This window comes from Octopus sinensis, linkage group LG1 (genome assembly GCF_006345805.1).
Source record: "Octopus sinensis linkage group LG1, ASM634580v1, whole genome shotgun sequence".
NCBI classification, from domain to species: Eukaryota; Metazoa; Mollusca; class Cephalopoda; order Octopoda; family Octopodidae; genus Octopus; species Octopus sinensis.
The window spans coordinates 168,251,657-168,274,015 of NC_042997.1; the positions used below are offsets into that span (position 1 = coordinate 168,251,657).

Below are 22,359 nucleotides of genomic sequence, written 5' to 3' on the forward strand. Positions count from 1 at the left end.
ACACTCTCATGATTACGTCTCCCAATCTGATATTCTCTGCTAGGTCCTCCAGTACATCATCCTCCGACTGCACATTTAGATCCAGTGTCGCGCCTCTCCAGCCCTCGGTCTTTACCGTGGCATGGAAGATGTCCACTTCATCCTCATGGCCGCTAATTATAGCTGCCACAATCCACTCAGTTTCGACGTTTGGGGGTATTCCCTCGACCCGTATTCTGGTAATTTTCATATTTAAATATGTGGGCAAAAGGAATACCCTCTCAGATTTCACCGCCTTCGCCGCCATCTTCCCTGCTATATTCTCACTCTTGAACTGTACTACCACAGTACCATATCTTGTACCTCTAGTCAGAAATATAATTTCCTCTTCCGCTCTTCTCAGAGCCTCCTCTATCCACTCCATATTCACCACTTCGATCCTTCTCTTTCCGCTTGGTCCTTTTTTCGTACCATTCTCTGCGCTTTTGTGGCGGTGCTAATTCCACCTCACCGCTGTCCTTCTTAACAAACTTCTGGTAACTTGGCAGCTTGGCCAAGTCCACCTCTCTCTCCTCCGATTTTTTAGCAACACCGGCATAGGTATAACCTAGTTTCTGGTCCATTTTCCTCACCGCTTCCTCCAATTCCTCCTCAGACGTAGACAAGTCCGATAGGGACTCGAACACTCTTGCCGTCTCTCCCATTAGGGAGGGATTAACAAACCTTCCGATGAATCAGTAAGCAGTTGAAGTCCTTTTTGTATTAGAAATAAAACAAACAGGAGCGGCTCTTCGAGAAAACAGATATTACGGCAAGAAGTGTACGATGATTTTAAATTCCACCATCTCTCATTAGCAAAGATGCGGTGGACGCCTCTGCACGCACACTTACATACATATATATATGAAATACAGTGTTGTTGTTTTCAGATTTCAAAATATCAGTCATTTCCCAAATATTAATGAGAAGTTTTGCATCGCTTTAATAAATAGAAATCAAATTAGAGTTTGCATCTATATAGTTCTTCGAAAGTTCAAAACCAAGCTGTGAGCTGGCAGAATTGTTAGCGCATCGGGGGAAATATTTAGCGCATTTCTTCCGGTTCATTACATTCTAAGTTCAAATTGCGTCACGGACAACTTTGCCTTTCGTAATTTCAGGGTCGATAAAGTAAATTATCAGTCAAATACTGAAATCAATATAACTCACTAACTTCCTCTCACTAAAATTGCTGACCTTGTACCAAATTTTGAAACCATTGTTAAACGTGTCAATTTCAATATACAGATTATTTAGGTATGGTACATGTCTTCGTTAAATCTTCTGGCAAGAGATTTTTTTTTTTTCGGTAAAATACATAACATTAATAATTCTTATTTCTTTACTGCCCACAAGGGGCTGCACATAGAGGGGACAAACAAGGATAGAAAAAGAGATTAAGTCGATTACATCGACCCCAGTACATAACTGGTGCTTAATTTATCGACCCCGAAAGGATGAAAGGCAAAGTTGACCTCGGCGGAATTTGAACTCAGAACACAGCAGCAGACGAAATACGGCTAAGCATTTCGCCCGGCGTGCTAACGTTTCTGCCAGCTCGCCGCCTTATAACGTTAATAATTCTGTCAACAAATAGAATTATGACAGACGAGTCAATGTCACAATGTTGCAATATTTCCCAGGCTAGACAAATTCCATCGAAGTAACAAGATTCAGTGCCTCGCGAACGAAAAGGTGAGCATCTATTCACGCTCAGGATGTCAGTGATAAAATATTTTCTCGGAAGTAAATCTCTTCTGGGGAACACAGTATAAAATACCCTGTTCTTGACGCTGACGATGTCATTTTTGATACTAGCCCTGCATATGTCGATATTCTGAAGTTGAGAAATGATTTAACACATTTGACACTTCCAGAGATAATGATACATCTCATTGATACCCAGCCTTGATAACTTGGCTATCGATGTATTTCTTCCATTCCTCGAGATCTTTGTGTGAAATTGGGTTCTTCACAATGAACCTCTTCAAATCCAAGCTCAGATATGAAGTTGGTTCTTTTAAAGACAAAATCATACAAAAATCTCTTGACGATAAAATATCGTCTCTTATGACACTGTCTAAAATATCACTGTACAATAAATGCAGCTTTATCATATAACGGTGCACCTAGAATTTAAATTAGGGGTAAAACTAAAAATACGTGAAATAAAAATGGCAACACTGTTCTAGGAATAACAGCCAAATCTCCTAAAACCACACCATACTATGTTTTAACAAGAAGGACTTCTCTCACGTTGTATGTAGTACTTCATATTCAGAAAGACAGGGTGAAGTTCTAGAATGGCTTTGACCACAGGTTTACTCAAACAGGACTGACATGAACCTAAACACTTGCTCTTATGACTGAGCTACCCAGTCGCGACTATATCACTCAGAGATGATGACTACGGTTATCAAAATAGGTATGATGACTAAGTATGGTAGCTTCTCTACGCAAAGAAAGAGAGAGAAGAAATTAATAGCTATAGGTCCGTTTTCATTTTAAACACAATTTATTCGCTTATGTAGACTACTTGCAATAGTAATCGATAAGAGATCGCTAAATAAGGCCTTATCGATTGTTGTTTATGTTAGCAACAATCTAGAAGCGGAAATGAGGCTAAAGTAGCGATTGTGTTAAGGCAAGGGTTTCAGCTCATTAGTTCTTTACACTCAAATGAATCTGGCCCACTTAGATCATGACGCCTAGGTGTCCTCCAACTGTTTTTGAAAAGCGTTTTGTAGGAATTGAACTCAGAACCTTTGAGTGATCTTATTTTTCTAGAGTGCATTGCTGGGCCAGGAAAACCACCGCAAGAACTTGCAATGTGGATCTATTTCATATTGATGTAAAGTGGGCCACATCATGATTTGGTTGCATCCTATTTTACTGGGCGAGTGAAAATTGATTTGATCTCCAGCTAATTAGAGGTGTCATTAATTTCACCAACTAATAATCGATAATAGTTCTGTATTTAATCCTTGCATTCCTAACCAGAGGAACCAACTTCACTTTTCAGATAGTCAATACAGCTTATACGCGCGCGCGTGCTGTGATGACAATTTAACGAGTCAACAATTTACGTGTGTCTTACTTGAAAAGTAGCTGAGAAGTGAAGCTGGTTCATACTCCCTCACTATTCAATGGTGCACCCTTGGATTTACTCCACTTTAGCATTATTACAAATTAGTACCCATCCAGAATATTCTGGAGCACCTCTGGGCACTAAATTCTGACGACGGGCCTAAGTCGGTTTCTGTTGGTGGGAACACTGTAGAAAATACGATGCAACCAAATCATAGTGTATCTCGTTATAACATTACTAGCAGCATAGCCCGGCGTTGCCCGGGTATGTAAGAACCCCCAGTAGGCAACGACTAATCCCAATCTAGTCCTTTCCCTCTAGGGAACGAAGGCGCATGTGTAGGCTGCAATGTCTTCTCTTCACTCGAATACTTCTGTGTATACGATGTTCCTAGCTGTCCCTTTGGGCGAAAACATGAAAACATCATTGCGCCTCCCAACGCGTGAACAGCCCACGTAGAGTTGACCGTGGGCGAAGCACTGTTCCCCCAACTGTAAACCAGCAACTTATGGCGTTTGGCCTTGGGATTTATTGATGGACATTGCGAAGCAGAGTTTAACAGGAAACTGAGAACGCCTGAAGTGGATTGGTAGGTCAGCGCCCGACGGTTGAAGGTGCATGCGTGGAATGAAGACGTCCTCTCCCTTCCCACAACCGGTAAGTATTGTGGCCGTTATTAAATGTGGTGGCAAATGTTTCACAACCAGACGTGTGCCGTTGCACTGTTTAGGTGGAACCAAATTCCTGATGAGCATAATGGGCGCACCGACTTTTAACTTCAGGATGTGTGACGGCAGGCCTGGCGGTTCAAGTGAATTCAGGAATTCAACAGGATAATCGGCAAGCTCGGCGGGGTCCGCTGTCTATCAATAGATTTGTAGACGTGGACATCACCAAGAATAGCTTCCAGCAGCTGGATATTGATGGAGTTGAGTTAAAAAGGTCGAGTCGCGTCCCCTAGACAGTCTGTGGTTTGTGTTTCTGATTCTCGACCCCATGTCGAATTTATCGATTTTTTTCAGAACTGGGGGAACTTTTCAAAATTTTCGCTGCGTTAGTTTTGAATTATGACATTGGGCTATGTGTGTGTCAAGTTTCATCAGAATCGGTTGAAAGCCGTGGTCAGGGTAAGGGTACAACCTGACAGACACACAGACAGACAAACTGCCGTTTATATAGAGAGAGATGAATAAAATATGAATCCATACTGGTGTTGGAACATCGATCACAAGACATTTAAGCCGCCTTATGTTTCCTCGTATTTTAAAGTTATAACCTTTATAATTGAAAATGATAAATACCATCATGTCATCTTTGGAGGATATTTTCAAGGCCGCTATTCTAAGAAACAGTGCCGGTCTGGTGCGAGGTATTTGGATGATGTTTGACTAAAATACCAACAACCAGATTTTTATATCTATCTCATAATATTCTAAAACGATATGGTAGATATAGCAGATCTAAAAAAAATGTAGATGAATTATCTGACTGGAAACTTATGATCACAGATGAAAGAAATAGATTCCCTACAGAAATACCTTAGCTACAAGATTCTTGTGCCAGATGGTATGAAGTGTAATGTCAATGCTTTCGCATTAGTTCTATAAGCAGGCCAATAAGAGGAGATTAAGAGGAGATTTCAGTCAAAGCCCGAAGAGTCAAAGAAGGACCAGTGACTATTTACTGGGCCCTTCCTTAAAAATAAATATAAGGATCTTTTCACTTTGACCGGCAGATTTTAAAAATAATTTCTATGTAACTAAAAAATTTTAAACCTCGTATACTGGTAGAATGTGTTTATAAAACATCTTTTTCTCTTGGCTTTCTTGAGAAAATTCTGTAGTTTGTAACATATTTGTTGTTTAATTTCTTGCATTTCGGCAATTTCAACCAATCAGTGACGTCTATTGAGGTAAAAACAATATCTGCCGTAACATTTTATGGCGGCGTCATATGAAAATGTCCCTGTTACATATATATTCGTTTAAGAAACAGATTGGGTTAATAAAATAAACAAACAAAATTCAGCATCCTTAAATTTCCAGAGCCCCTTCCCTCCATACCGAGACTATTGTTCTTACGGAAGCTCTGTCCATACGATAAGAGACTATAGGTGTCATATAGTAGTCTTCACGCGAACTGGCTCTGCAGAAATGTATTGATGGTCGGCATAGAAACAAAGTCAAAGTGTGTGAAATATCCTCTGTGTTTTCACAGACTAAGGTAAATACTTTTAGAGAGACAGATTGTCTCTTCGTTGTCATTTGTAACATTAGAGACACTTGCAAATAATTTGTAAGTTATTGTAATTGTAGAGAGGAAAGAGTTTACTTTGTATAACTTTTTGATAATCTTCTTTTTATTTATTCACACTGTGTTGATGGCTCGAAGACACTTACTCTACAACGAAAAATGCACCGCCGATAGTTGTTGTTGACAAACAACGGCAGTAATATTATTCATCTGAATACGTCATTGATTGGTTGAAATTATCAAAATACGAGAACTTTAACGTGAAATAACTTCCGAAATATAAGCTTTTCTCAAAAACGCCAGGAGAAAAAGATATTTTATATGACACATTCTACTAGTGTCCGAAGTTTGAAAGTGTTAAGTTACAAAAAATTATTTTTAAAATCTGTCGGTCAAAAGGTAAAGATCCCCCCACTTTAAATTCCAATCTGTGGGGGGGTAGTCCTGGAGCCTCCAATAAGTTGAGAAATTCTGTTGGATAATTTACCACCTCTTCTGGATCTGGGATTGTATCAACTTACTTATTGATGTGAGGACTTCCAGGAAGGTACTGCAGCAGCTACTCGTTAATTTTACTTAAAGTGCTGCTTTTTAGAGTCTCTTTCATACAGCCAATTGAGATTGTAATAATTTTTTGACCAATGGATATAAGAAAGACAATCAATTTGTGAAAGTTACTTCGCAAAAAGTTACCTCCCTTCTCCACGTAACCTAGGAAAGGGTATTTTCTGCTCTCAGAAGGCCCGTTACTTATTATGTGAAAACTTTTAAGAGTCTAAAACCATCTCTGAAACATAAGTAATGTATGTTTCTAGTCTGGAGAAGATCAGTTGTGAACTTCAGAAGTTATGCGGGCTTATACACAACTTCATTTATATATATATATAAAGAATAAAACGTTTTGAATGGTACAACAATGCACTACAATACAAACAATGGGCTATATACCTATTTTTTTACTACCCACAAGGAGCTAAATACAGAGGGGACAAACAAGGACAGACAAACGGATTAAGCCGATTATATCGACCCCAGTGCGTAACTGGTACTTATTTAATCGACCCCGAAAGGATGAAAGGCAAAGTCGACCTCGGCGGAATTTGAACTCAGAACGTAGTGGCAGACGAAATACCACTAAGCATTTCGCCCGACGTGCTAACGATTCTGCCAGCTCACCGCCTTCATTTGGGCTATATACCTGTTGTAATTTAGTCATCCATAGTCTGATAATATTTCGGAATAAAATTCCTTCTTCAGATATTCTTAGATGGAGTCGCTGCTATAATCGGTTTTCCAACGGCTTTTTTTTTTTTCGGAAGCGTCTCAGCAGTGGTCTGACGAAGCTCCTTCCGGAATTCCTCATGAGAAGTGCGTGGGGTCGGCCATGTCTCAATCTCGTGTGTGTTGGTACATCTGTAGCGCTGCTTCTAAGTTATGTATTATACGTGCAGCTTCTTTTACCCCCCTTCTGTTTTTTTTTTTTTTGTTATAAACAATTTATGAGCATATTATCAAAAATGAACCTACACGCATCCAGATGTAGCTAAATAATATATTGATTACCAACCTCTAGCCTGTTGTTAATTTGGGGCCCTAGCCTGTGTATTTCTAATGGTTTTCCAACTGTTTTTGACAAGGCATCCAGAATATCAGTGGGACCTCTTTTTATTCGCTTGGGCATCACAATTTTCTGGGCATTACGTGACTTCTCCTTTGTTTGTGTTACCACCTGACAGCTGGAGATAACCATGACTGTTTGTTTTGATGATGAGAACATGATAAAAGTTTACTCAAAGATTTGAGACTTAGTATTGTAGACGAAATTGCAGGACACCAAGTTCGCCATACAGGGATCAAATCTATGTATATATAATATAATAAGATAAATTTTAATTTTCTTAGAAATTTTACATGTTTCGGTTCTTCTTGAAAAAACGAACCTTATCAAAAATATTTTAAAAAGTTAAGTGTAATAAAAGCTGCACGTATAATACATAATTGTTTCTTACTAGTCTTAACAGAGTCCACGTGTTGGTTTTTTGTGAGGGGGAGCATAATAGTTGTCTTGTGTGTTGACTAGATTCGTTGGCTAAAGTTGGGGAATATATATATATATATATATATATATATATATATATATATATATAATGAACAACAAATCCACACGTTGGAAAAATTTAGAACAACTATCACAGTTTAACCCTAGATCAACCTGACAGAACAGACCTAAGATCAAAAGTAATACAACTGAAGAAATCCCGTCTTTTTTCTGTGGGCAAGAAACCCAGGATCATATTCTCCAACGTGTTCCCCGCCCATCTTTTTTTTTCTTTAAAGCAGAATCTGTAGAAAATTTGACTTGTTTCTAACAGATTGAGCGACCACATTGAAGTTACCTCGATGGTTAAAGAATGGTCGAAGAGTCTAGTTCGGGACCATATTGTTTTAGAATGATTTAAAGGCGAATTCTGGTTTAAGCACCCTATATAACCTGCCATAACCTTTTTTTTAATTTTTGGAATTTTCAGAAAGTTCCTGCACACGGGAAGTCATGCGATCATGAAAAAAAAAAAAATTTTTTTAAGTCTTTAATCCCCTTACCCCCATAAATCCTAAAAGTCCCCTTCTTTTTCGAATTTTTTTTTTAAACCAGAGATTACAATGGGGACAGTCCGAATTGTTTGCTTAAATCACAGCAATGGACAACCTTTGGGTACATCATCATTCCGTTAAATGTTTTTATGGGGAGAAAAATATTGAGAAACATCAATACACGTCAGAGTGGCAAAACAAAAAATAATAAAACCGAGGAAGATATCAGTGGTCGTGAGACGTGTTAAAACAAAGGCTAAATTGCTCTTAATCACTCACACGCGCGCGCGCACATACAAATTTCATAATCGAAAGAATTATCGCGTTTAGAATATAAATTTGCAAAATTTTTCTGAAAATTCCAAGACTTAAAAAATAATTGAGAGGAGTTACAAAGGGTGCTTAAACCAGAATTCCGCCGGTACCAGAAACATTGATCGGATTGGGCATTTTGATAAATCAAAGTGATCGAAAAAGAAAAAAAAAAGCAAACAAACTGGGTGTAAGGGGAAAAACTCAGTAAACGCGCGCCACTTTCATTTTGTCAAGCTACCTTGTATTTATTTGGTGGCCGTGGAAGATTTTAAAAAATTTTATTTTAGATACCACGTTGTGGTCAGCTTGTTTTTCTTAAGGGAATTTTGGCGGCGGGGTGATGGTGTGCAATTAAGAATAGCATTTTGTGTTGTTGGATTTTGTTGATTTTAAAATTATTTTTGTATTGTTGGTGTTTTTGTGTTGCTGTTCATTTTCATGTTGTGTGTTAGATCGTTAAATATCTTTCGTTTATTAAGATAGAAGGCCGTGATTAAATGATGATTGAGCAATGGTTTCTAGCATGTCAAGTTACCGCATAAAGACTCCATTGTGAGGGCAACAAAAAAATAATTCTTCAACAAAAATAACAACATACGCAGAGAGAGAGAGAGAGAGAGAGAGAGAGAGAGATTAACTGTACCCGCAAAATATTTTTTATAACAAATAAACTAGCGGCAAAACAATCTGAAATTTTTTCCGTGATAGGTAAACAAACAGATACCAATTACAGCTTGAGCAAGTGAACGGTACACATAATAAATAATACAGGGTGCCCCGAACATATCGTTACTTTAGCCACTTTTTAATCATGCTCACCAAAACGAAAAAAATAAATGTACTTTTTTAAAGGAAAAATACTGTTTCCGTGACTACAAGTATCTGCAATAATTTTATCTTAAACTTCAAATGCTGAAGTTTTAATATAATATGACTGTCCAGAGGTGGAATACTTTTCAATAGGTACATAGTTTACATAGATACCGAATTTATCAACATGCTTATTAACTGTAACACGAAAATCATCTCCGATCGTATAATTTTAGTACCGTACGAAGCTGCTCATGTCCCAAAGTAAGTTCTGCTCAACCATACAAATCTATTTTTTAATTTTATTTAATGATTTTAAGTTTTGAAGTTAGCTCCTTATTTTGAAAAGAGCTACTTACCATGTCGATCTTCATTTATTTTGATAAATCTACGACGTTTGTCGCTATGACAATAACTTGTTTCTTTTATCAGTAAAACTGATTTTAGGCTGAATCAATAGAGCATCGAATAAATGCCTTGTATTCACGCTCCTTTACGTTCTGAGTTCGAATCCTGCTGAAGTTGACTCAGAATATTGACTTTTTGCGGTCCTAATTTCGGCTTAACTACAGATTTCTGCCCTACCGACTTTGGATGATCATAACTCAGAAAAATGGATATTTTTTAATGAAAAATGTTCTACGATTATGTGTTATATCATGTAGATTCAGAATTTTAAAAACTTTTGGGGAGAAAGTGTTTTAGGAGGGGGTGGATGGGGAATTTCGGAAAATTCACCGGCGTCCACTTCAAGTCGTCTTAACTTTCAAGAAAATGGATATTTTTTAATGAAATTCTCTACAAATGTACCTTGGACTATGTAGATTCCAAGAACACAGGAATTTTGGAGGAAAACAATTAGGGGTTATTTTTGAGGACCGTTCCCCACCCGAGATGTTTCCGAACAAGTCGTCCATATTTGTTTCATTTTCTCCGTTTTGTGCGTTTGTGCATCCGTAGATTTCTACTGTTATTTTTAGCATGAGTTTTCTGGTGAGGGCTTCATTTGCTTTCATGGCCCGTTTGTTGCTTCAGTAGAAATCTACGGATGCACAAACGCACAAAACAGAGAAAATGAAACGTATGGACGACATGTTCTGAAACACCCTCGATTGGGGAACGGTTCTCAAAAATAACCTCCAGTTGTTCCTCCCCATCAAATTTCCTATCTTCTCGGAATCTACATAGTCTGAGGTATATTTGTAGAGGATTTCGTTAAAAAAATATTCATTTCTTGAAAGTTAGAAATTAATATTTGGTAATGGCTAATGCAGTTTGACAAGGCATGAAGGACCCACAATCTCGCTTGTTCATTTCAAATTCGTATCCATGCTTTAGGTATGGTTTACAATTGGCTTTGCAAAGTTGTTTTGATCTCCATCTGAAGTAGCTAATGATTTTCAGAAAAGCATGAACACCAACAACTGTGTCTCTTTTAAAGTATAAACCTCTTGTGCCTTGTCAGGAAAGAGAGAGAGAGAGAGATTATGGAAGTGTTGTGATCTTAAAAATCTCATTTCAGTATTCTTCACATGAACCCCATTTCCTTCAGAGAATGCTTATATATTGAATGTTGTGCCCCCAAACTAAAGGCTTACAGAATGAGGTCCCTATTTTAAAGGTGGGGTTTGCTGAAAAAAGATTATGCTTCTATATTGACCTGGACAAGCAGCAACACATCATTGCTCATTGTCTCAAAATATATTGAATTTTGTGTTACACTCAGTACAGATTTTGTTATGAGCTTATTGCAAGGCTTTTAATGTGATTCCTTTCAGTTTATCATTCTAACAAATAACTGTTAATAAGTTGGTGTTAAGAAAGAACACTCCCAAAGAACTAAAATAATAATAATGAAATTATTGTATACAGTGCTCAGGTGCACCACTGCTTGTCAAAAAGTGTGTATAAAGTATATGCAGTAATGTACAAATGTCTGGAAAGCGAACTGTGTATGAGTCAGATACATGCTTGCGTGTGTATGGAGGGGAGAAAATCAGGTGTAGTGTTGGCGAATCTCAGGAAGCATGGAAGTTTTGAAGGATGCAGTGCTCCGACAACTAACAACTGATGCCGGCAGTCTGTTCCATGCTTCAGCAACTCTTAGCGTGAAAAAATGTTTCTGAAAGTCATGGGAGCTGTGCTGTTTTCTGACTTTATAAACATGTACATGGGTGTTAGACAGGTAGAGTTTGAAAAGGTGCTCAGAGTTATTGTTTGTAAGATGATTAATAATTTTATGGGTGTCTGCCAAGTCAGCTGCCAGACGTCGGAGTTTCAATGTGTCCATGCCCAGATGATTAATATCCAGACGATTAATATCCTGGGCAAGATAGGGGTTCCAGACCGGTGATGCAAATTCCAGGTGAGGTCGTACCATAGCTTTGGAAAACAAGAGTATCATCCATTTGATATACAAAACTTAATGAGCACTGTTTCACCATCATTATTATCGCCATCATTTTATGTCTACTTTCCATGCTGGCATGAAATTGGATGGATCATCACAGTTGAGTCTGTTGGAAATTACTGTCCTGTTAGAAGGTTGGAGGACTGCCTTGCTTATATGTTTCATTTTCAGTTTAGTTTCTATGGCTGGATGCTCTTCCTATCACCAACCACTTTACAGAATGTACTAGTATTTTATTGTGCTACCAGCACTATGGAGTTGCTTTGTACTCCATAAGATTTAAAGAGTCCTCTCTACTTTATGATGTGTTCATTCACTCAAGGCAACATGACTGAAAGGTAAATAGATGAATTAAAATGGTTGGGTGAAGGAAACCAAAGAATGTAAAAACAAATTGATGGGATGACAGGGTAGTAGATGGGATGAGAAAGTTATGGGTAGTAATAGATGTGGACAATCTATTGTTTCTAAAAACAAAATATTTTGAGTTATTACTTTGGAAAAATATCTGTTACATTGTTTATGTTTTCCTTTTCCATTTTTTCTTCCTTTTTTTTGTTGACATTTTGAAATGTTAAACTTGAAACATTTGAAATTATATCAGATATAAAAAAAGAGTAGAATTTGGTCTGAAATAGATTTCTCATCTAAAATTTTGCAACATGATGTACTTTAAATATTCTTTCCCTCTCTGAGAATCCAGTCAATGTGTCAACATATGACGCGAGTTCAATTCCTATAGGGCTCTCAATTTTTATTCACTTTCACATTTGCTTTGTGTATCTGTACAACACCAGTTACAAACCAATCTTAATTTATTCATCATTAAATGAAACAGTGTAGCTTCAACAACCTACAGTCATCACCCTAACAAACATTAACATCAGATAAATAAAATACTAGCCATATCCTTAAGAAACAACACAAAATGCTACCTAGCAAACAATCTGTGGTAATCTAACACATGTATATAATAACATCTAGAAACTATATTTTCTTCAACTCTTTACCAAAAAGATATGTTCTCTTACCCATTCATTTTAACTTATAGTTACTTGTTTGTGTTTGCCCAACACCTCAGCAAAACAAACACACAGCCTTATATACAGGCTGTGTGCTTTATATTCCACAGACAGGATATGCGACTATTCTAAATCCATACCAACCATCCACAGACCTGGCTCTATACAAATGAAGTAGCTTTTCCAAACTTTATCTCCCTTTTTAGCAGCAACACAGGAGAACTTCAGATATAACCTGTCAGAAACGTTAGCACGCTGGGTGAAATGCTTAGCGGTACTTCGTCTCTCTTTACGTTCTGAGTTCAAATTCCGCCGAGGTAAACTTTGCCTTTCATCCTTTCGGGGTCGATAAATTAAGTATCAGTTTACGCACTGGGGTCGATGTAATCAACTTAATCCTTTTGTCTGTCCTTGTTTGTCCCTTCTATGTTTAGTCCATTGTGGGCAATAAAGAAATAAGATATAACCTGTCACCCACACACATTCACACACCCATCGAGAAAACAAAATTGTTAAGAATTTTGTATGACCCTAACCCTAAAACAAAAGCAAAAAAACAAAAAGCATGCAATGCACAAACATAACTAGAACACTCGCAGGTATCACATTCAACCATAATAATGAAACAATAACATTGTGAATACATTATGGACTATGTGACTTCTGCTTGGGTTCCAACGTGTCCTTAACAAATTGTAAATAACACAAAACAAGATCCTTCATGTTATCACAGTCTGCACAATGATCACACCCAAAATACTCAAAATGAATGACAACTTGGATATATGAAAGGTAGAGTTTGGCTGACTTAATTCACATATCTCTCAATCCTTTCAACTACATGTGTAATTATCCATAAACAGGGTGGTTTTTTTCGGGTGGAGAACGGGCGGAAGTCTTGCCGTGGTTTTTTTTTTTTTTTTTTTGCAGAATCAGAATCTCCTTACTCGAAAATAGGGGGTTCTATAATAAAAAAAAAAGATGGATCTTTTCGCTTTGACCGGCAGATTTTTAAAATAATTTCTTTGTAACTAAACACTTTTAAACTTCGTATACTGGTAGAATGTGTTTATAAAACATCTTTTTCTCTTGGCTTTCTTGAGAAAATTCTGGGATCTTTTCGCTTTGACCGGCAAATTTTAAAAATAATTTCTTTGTGAAAAGATCCAAAAAAAAAGTGGAGTGCGGTTCACATTTTTTACGTCCGCCGACAAAAGCTGAATAGAAACTCATCTCTCTCTCTCTCTTTCTATCTCTCTCCTTCTTTCTCTCTCTTTTCTCTCTATGCGTTTGTGTGTGTGTCACTTTGTTGATGTTAGTTGGCGAAGGATATAAATAACTAAGAAAATCGACTACCAAATGTTTTCCGAAGTTCCTTTTTTATATTTATTTTGTACTATTACAAAGACGCTCTTGTTTTTCTCACTGTCAGAAATATAATGAACCAGTAATTAACCTGCTGTAAATCTGTAACCAACGACGTTACTGTTCACTAATCACAATACAGCGCCTCAAAATTCTAATGAAAAAGAAATAAATGTCTAATTAGTACACGTAGCTATTTAAGAAAAAAATAAATAATGTAATTTGCATGACGGATTAACACTAGAGTTATGTCCCTTGCACCAGTTCTTAAATAAGAATATTCTGGACAGTGATTTCGAAGTTTCGATCACTTAAGCCATCGTCGGACTGTTCACAGTGATTGTCAATAATATTCTTGTTTAAGAATAATAAATTTGTACTCTATCGAAATATAGAGTAACCCAGCAGATTAACGTAAAATTGTTTTCATTATAACTGCACATAAAAAAAAATATTAACATAATATAAATATGTGTGTGTGTATTACTTGTTTTAGCTATTGGATTGCGGACATGCTGGAGCACCACCCAGGAATTTTTAAACCAATGAATTGACCCCAGTACATTTTTTAAAGCCTAGTACTTACCCTATTAGACTATTTTGCCGAAGTGCTAAGTTAGGAGAACGTAAACACACCAATACCCACACACACACGTGCATTCACATCTCTCTGTCTCTCCTCCCTCTCTCTGTGTGTGTGTATATATATATATTATATATATATATATATATATATATATATGTATGTATATATCATCAACCATCATCATTTAACGTCTGCTTTCCATGCTGGCATGGATTGGACGGTATGATAGGAGCTGGTAAGCTCCAGAGCTTTCTTTCTACTTTGTTACCCAAGTGAAATTCCTTACACACACGCACGCAGCGTGAGAAATATACAGAGAAAGAGTAAGCGACAGTATACTGAATTTAAAGTGGGGAAGTTCACAACGAGAAAAGCATTAAAGACAGTGAGAGAGAGACAGATAGTGAAAGGCACATAGTCAGGTGCATGACTGACTTGTCTTGCATGTCATATCAAGAGAGCAGGAAGCAACATGCATGAGAGATATACCTGTACAGAGTGTGAGAGAGAGTGTGGTGAATATATATATAGAGAGGGGAAAGCGTAAAAGTCAGATAGAGAGAGGTAGATAGACAGTTATAAGATACTAGCAGTATCGCCCGGCGTTGCTCGGATTGTAAGGGAAATAACTATATAAACATTTTTAGAGAGTTATAGCCCAAAAATAGCAAAAAAATGCATTAAAAATTGAAAAAAAATTAAGGTAAATTTTTTTTTTAATCGTTGACACATCGTAGATATTTTTAGAGAGTTACTTCCCTTATATAAAAGCGAAAAAAATGCATTAAAATGGAAAAATATGATGGTCAATTTTTTTAAAATCGTAGACTCATCGTAGACGCGCGCTAATACCCAGAAGGGCTCGATATGAATCACGACTATAAGATCCCCGCTTTTGGTTAAACTGCACCGCAAAATGTGGGAGTAGTTACGAATCTAAATCGTAGGAGACAGACACACAACTTCACTCTTATATAAAGATGCTTTTTTTTTTCAGTCATAGAGTTAGATTTATGAAGGTCTTCAGTAGAAAATCCTTCGAATTCTGACTCACTGCTTGATATAATGAAATTTGTATCCATTTTTTGTCAGAATTACAAATTTTGAAAACACAATAGGAACAAATTTCGGAAAAAAATCTCCCATAATTCACGGAATTAAAATTACACTTCGATTTTTGTACAAAACTGTATTTGAAGTGTTTACGAAGTATAATACGTGTTTTCACGAATGTACTAAAGAGATTTACTCTGATATTCTCATTTAAATATGAATAGGTAAATTCGGGCAGTTTGGTAACGAAAGGGTTTATATAAGTGTCGTCTGTTTATACATAAACACTGTTTCATACTTTCAGTTTAGTCTTCCTCAAATCACTTTGTCGCTATTTACTCTCTTCCAAGAACATTTTCACTCACTCTTATCTCTTAGCTTGCCATACATTTTACTCATGTATCTATCAGCGTGATAGACAGAAAAAAATATTACATCTAGTTTCACTTTATTCGTTGCACACTGTGTGTGTGCGTTTGCGTGTGCTGTAAACCAGACTAAGAAAAGCATTTGACATACACACCAGAATGTGAGTTTTCTGTAAATTTTGCTTAATTGGAGTTTAAATTTTAAAAACTGGACCTGGCAAAACCCGATGCATTCTACTCTTAAAAATGCTAGGTAAATTGTAATTGAAGAAATCCTATATTGTAGATTTCTATAACTGACAAAGGGAGGCAGATAAAATCTGCCTTTTATAATAAGAGACTAGCACTATGACCCGGCGTTGCCGGGTCATAGTGCTAGTGCATGCATATACAGCTGCGTGCGTGCGCACATACTCGTGAGTACTGTCCAGATCTCCAACCAATCACATACAGCTAGCTGGCATTCAATTGGCGTATCAAGTTTTGGGCATTTTGATTGGGTTTTGGATAGAAAATTCACAAAAAAGTCACTTCCATTGATTTTTTAATGGCTTTGCAGGGTGACTGGGGAAATGTAAAGATGTGCACAACCACCCTTGGACGGTTTTGAATGACCATAGAAAGTGCAAGCCCTCTAACTGAAAAATTGTGGATTTGTATAAAGGACACACATGCAGACATTTTACTGTTTATATATAGAGGTAACACACTCATACACATATGTAAATGTATACACACTCAGGTAATAATGAGTTTAAGATAGTGGTTTCTAAAGACATTCTGTGTTGGCAATCAGGAAGTTGAGTTATTTCTTGTAGCAAATTATATTTCTAGATTACTAATAAACAAAAACCTTCTTGGGATGCAGATTTTGAAGATTAAATTCTGTTTTTGTCTAGGATGCATTGTTTTGGTGCCTTTCGGTGACATGCACATATACATATACACATACACTCTCATTTATAAAGTATATATATATATGGAAATTGTAGTTGTGATACCTGTGCCGGTGGCACGTAAGAAGCACCATCTGAATGTGGCCGATGCTAGCGCTGGCTTCCGTGCCGGTGGCACGTAAAAAGCACCAACTGATCATGGCCGTTGCCAGCCTCCCCTGGCACCTGTGCCAGTGGCACGTAAAAAGCACCCGCTACACTCACGGAGTGGTTGGTCTTAGGAAGGGCATCCAGCTATAGAAAACACTGCCAGGTCAGATTGGAGCCTGGTGCAACCTCCTGGCTTCCCAGACCCCGGTCGAACTGTCCAACCCATGCTAGTATGGGAAACGGACGTTAAACGATGATGATGATATGTATATATATGAAAAGTTCCAGGCTTTAGAGAAAAAAATACAGGAGGATCAGTTAATTGTGATTTTATTAAACATATTCCCCTCTCAGAATCACACACTGCGGTTGTCCTTCAGTTTTCCTAAACCCTGTAAAAGAACTGGAAGGTTGGACCTCCAACCAGGCCTTTTGCAATACCCTTAAAACCGGGAACTTTTCAGTATCCCCCTCATATATATTTAAGTATAAATATATGTATACATATGTGTGTGTGTGTGTGTGTGCGTGCATGTATATTTGTTTGTTTGTATACACATATGTATGTATATTATATTAAAGACACACGTGTGTCTATGGTTCTGTATTTTTGCTGCATTTTCATATTTGTCTCTTTTCTTTAGTTTAAAACTATAAAGTTCTTAGTTTCATCAATAGTTGTGGACCTTAATCTTATTTTCTGTTTGAAGTGATTGTTAGTGGCATTTCTATAGTAAGTAGCAAGGATTGTTGAGAATGATGATGTTAATGTCATGGCAGAGTTTAAAAATTTTATACCTCGCTATTGCCAATATTGTAATTTCATTTTGGAAGGCTATATTAACTAATGACATGATTAACTAAACATTTTTGTTTCATGTTCAGTAAACACCTTGTTATAAATGCCTGATCAGTGAGTGAAGAAGTGTCATGCTTATATGCATGATGTAACAGTTTACATTAGGGAGTTAACTCAACTTCCAAGCTTACACTAAAATTTTAATATTGCATTGGTATGCTCTGTTGCTTGTCAAATTGCTTTGTGTTTGATAAAGATATTTTTAGTTATGATGTTTGTCATGAGGTACATTTCAGAAGTTTGCAGACTTTTTTAGGACATGCCATTATAAATATCTGAGATTGTAATTTTAGTTATATCATTACTATATATTTAATAAGCTGACCTGTCAACTTTTGTTATTCCAGATCGAAGGAAACAGCTGTAACAGCACTTTGAAAACATCCTGCTTAAACACTGCTCATCACAGATGGCTAGTTTGCAGAAAGCAGTGGGGGTGCTCGGAAGCTTGTTGTGCAAAAACACTACAGAAATTTATGAAATGCACCAGACTTATTATAGATTGACTTTTTCTCTGACACCAAAGGTTCATAGATGGCTGAAAGGAGGTGAGAGATGACGAGCAAATCGGGAGCAAGAGGGACATCAGAGCTGGTTGAGGCAATTTGCAATTTTCTGGATGAAGACAATTTGTGTCTATAAAGACAATAAGCACACAATTTAGAGTTGGTATGGCAACTGTACACAGAATTATTTGCGGAAATCTGGACATGTGCAAAATTTGTGCAAAGCTTGTTTCCAGGGTGCTCAGTGTTAAGCATCCTGGTAACCAATTACTTGACAGAGATTGGCATCAAAATTGTCTCTCGCCCTACCCATAGTCCAGACCTTACTCCCTGTGACTTTTGGTTGTTCCCCAAGCTGAAGGAGAACCTCAGGAACAGTCATTTTGAAGATGAAGGAGGCTGTGACAAAGGTCCTGGAAACCTTCACTTTGGCGGACTTCCAAGGTGGCCTTCATGAACTGGCTGGAGTGCCACAACAAGTGCACTGAAGTCAGAGGATCCTACTTTGAAGGAGGTTGAGGTTTTGTACTTCCCTGAAATTAATAAGTGTCTCTCCTGAAAAAGTCTGAAAACTTCTGGCATGCACCTTGTATATTTTTACAGATAGACAGTAGTTAAATGTAAGACTTGTGTTCTGTTTTATGATTTCTTTCTATTATAGGCTTAGCTATATGGTTAAGAAGCTCACTTTGCAACCATGTGGTTTGGGATTCAGTTACATTGCATGGCACTTTAAGAAGTGTTTTCTATGATAGCCCCAGGCTGACCAATGCTTGGTGAGTTACTTCGGAGGACAGAAACTTTGTGCAAGCATGTTGTGTATGTTATCATCACCTTCATTTAGCATCTGCTTTTCATGCTGGCATGGGTTAGATGGTTTGACTGGAACCTGGTAAGCCGGAGAGCTGTATCAAGTTCCAGTCTGATTTGGCATGGTCTCTACAGCTGGATGCCCTTCCTGATGCCAGCCACTTCAAGAGTGTAATGGATGCTTTTTTATGTGCCACCAGAACCAGTGCCAGTTATGTGACACTGGTATTGGCCACAACTATGATTTCACTTGGCTTGATGAGTCCAGTGGAATCATAGCCATAGCCAATGCTGGTCTCATGTAACTGGTACCTGTGCCAATGGCATGTAAAAAGCACCCATTACACTATGTATATATATATATATATATCGGCGAGTTGGCAGAAACGTTAGCGCGCTGGGTGAAATGCTTAGCAGTATTTTGTCTGCCGTTACGTTCTGAGTTCAAATTCCACTGAGGTCGACTTTGCCTTTCATCCTTTCGGGGTCGATTAAATAAGTACCAGTTACACACTGGGGTCGATCTAATCGACTTAATCCCTTTATCTGTCCTTGTTTGTCGCCTCTATGTTTAGCCCCTTGTGGGCAATAAAGAAATAAGTTGAACTGGTTTTTGCATTGTCCTTCTGTTTGGTTTACTAATTTGTTTGATACAAACCAAATATCTCTCACACTCCCATAATAATTGGAATGTAATCATTGATTGCTAAAACTAACTTGAGAAGCAATACTTACAATTTCAAATTCTGCAATGATGGTATCTTCATTGACAATGTTGTTTCCTCAGTCCTTCATAGCAGGCAAAGCATGAAAGATACAGGCACCCTGTATTTTTTTTTTTTTTTGTCTAATAAAATATCTAGACTCTACTTCTGTATTGAGTCCTTTTTCAGTGAACATTATCTGTTATTTTTTAATATAAATTTCACAACTCTTACTTCATATATGTGTGTAAACATGTCACCACCACCACCATCATCATCATCATCATCATCATCATCCTCATTTAACATTTGTCTTTGATGCTGGCATGGGTTAGATTGGTTTGGCAGGTTGGAGAACTGCATCATGCTCCAGTGTCTACTTTGGAATGGTTTCTTGGGCTGGATGCCTTTCCTAACACCAGCCACTTTGCAGAGTGTGCTGAGTGCATTTTTCATGGCACCAGCACTAGTGATGCCACCATGAAACATGCATGACTAAAGAGCCTCATCAACTGAGTGGGAATATAGTAAGTAGGGAGGCAGCTTTATGCTATGCGCTGAAACATTAAAGTATGATAGAAGGAACACATTGCTACTCCACATTGTATAAGGGTGAGAGTAATACACCTACTGTACATTCACCTATAAGAATGAGGTCATTTGTATATAGTAGTTATTTCCCATGTGTATCCAGTTTTAAATTCCTCTGTTATGGCCTGGAGGAGTATAATTATAGAAGGGGACTGAGAACGTAGCCCTGGTGAATCCCTGTCTGCTGTATTTGTTGCTAACTCTTGTACTGCTGACAATACCTCTTCTAGAAGAGAAAAAGAAAAGAATTTTATTGAGAAGCTTATAATAATTCTGAATAGACTATGATATGAACAAGAAGAATAATATCAATATTGATATAAATTTAGTTTTGTCTGGGGAGAGTTATATTGTCTTAATGCCTATTGTCTAATACACTCACTGGTTCGATTTCCACTCTTTTATTATTTATATATTTCTTCTTCTAAAATTTTTGTTGCTTTTGCAACCTTGTCAATGGATGTTGACCTGATACAAAAACGAAGATTCAAATTTAATTTTACTCAAAAACTGTAGTAATACTGACAGTATTACCAATCTGAATTTGCATTTAATTTCATTTAATTATTTAATAAAATTATTTAAGGCAGGACTGTGGTTTGTAGTATCAGATGTTTCACAACATTTGACTGTAGCTAAATCCTCTTATCTCTGATTGGTCCAAATGTTTTTATGAATAAGTCAATGTCAGCATGACACCTAAGCCACACACTGATTGGTTAAAATAGTGTCTGCATGCTATAACCTATTGGGGTCTATTGAAAGGTATTTCAAGGGAAAATCCCATTGTTAAATGTGAAGTTTTGTTAATGCTACTACATAGACATTTACCTGAAGTTTGTTATGAAACATGAAAGTATTTGTAACATTTTAATATGTAAAAATTATGAATAAACGATAAGAAATGTGAAAATCAGACTATATTCGAATTTGATTGACTAACACACACACACACACACACACACTCACACACATGCAAGCACAATAGTAAGACATGGAACTAAACTGCAAAATCCAACTTGTTGAAAGAAACAGCTCTCAGATAAGGCAACAATATCCATCATGTGTTCTTTTATTCTTGTAGTCTTTTATTTGTTTCAATCATTTGGCTGTGGCCATGCTGGAGCATGACTTTAAGGGGTTTTAGTTGACAAATCAACTCCAGGACATACTTTTTAAAGTCTAGTACTTATTCTATGAGTCACTTTTGCTGAACTGCTAAGTTACAAGGATGTAAATACACCAACACTTGTTGTCAAGTGGTGATGGGGTGACAAACACTGGCACTTAGACACATACACATAGATACACACACACACACACACGCACACACACACACACACACACATACATACATATACGATGGGCTTCTTTCAGTTTCTGTCTACTGAATCTACTCATGAGGCTTTGGTTGACCTGGGGCTATAGTAGAAGACACTTGCCCAAGGTACCATGTAGTAGGACTGAACCTGAAACCATGTGGTTGGGAAGCAAGCTTCTTATCACACGGCTATGCCTGTGCCTATGTATGTAACAAATTCCATAGAAAGTAAATCAGTTTTTCTTTTAGTAGATATCTCATTATCATTCCAGCTTCATACATTTCAAAAGCCATCTTGAAAATCAGAAATGGGTTCTTTGGCAGTCACTTGATGACAACCTGAACTCACTACATTTCCTTAGATCCCCTGCTTGACCAAAACCATGCTCCAGTCTCACATGCCCATTTTTTTTTCTGTTTTAGAGTTATAGAAACCTTTTCATAGTCATCTCATGCAAGTGAGTATGACTTGGTAGTGTGTACTATGCTTTCACCAATTGTGCTTATGTAGTCACAAGTAGATGTAGACAGTCTCTCAGTCATCCTATCTTTGACCCAGGGTAATGTGATTATTTTTTTGTTTCTAAATGAGTAGCAATTGTATCTTTTTGCCATTAACAGAGACAAGATTTGTGCATCCCT

The 22,359-nt window shown here is 37.2% G+C and overlaps 1 protein-coding gene across 3 annotated transcripts in view; it reads left to right on the forward strand.

The window, feature by feature from the left end:
• Positions 1–22,359, forward strand: part of LOC115209791 (N-acetyltransferase 9-like protein) — a 57,492-nt gene that overhangs the window by 7,734 nt on the left and 27,399 nt on the right. Inside the window, exon 1 of one of the 3 annotated variants that reach the window (XM_029778341.2) lies at positions 8,976–9,340. The exons of 1 other annotated variant lie outside the window; for it this stretch is intronic. In XM_029778341.2, coding sequence (XP_029634201.1) covers positions 9,264–9,340 — 77 coding nt within the window. In that variant the 5' untranslated portion in view covers positions 8,976–9,263. Of the gene's footprint in view, positions 1–8,975; positions 9,341–22,359 lie in introns of those variants that run through there. One more of the 3 variants, XM_029778331.2, reaches the window with a different exon arrangement.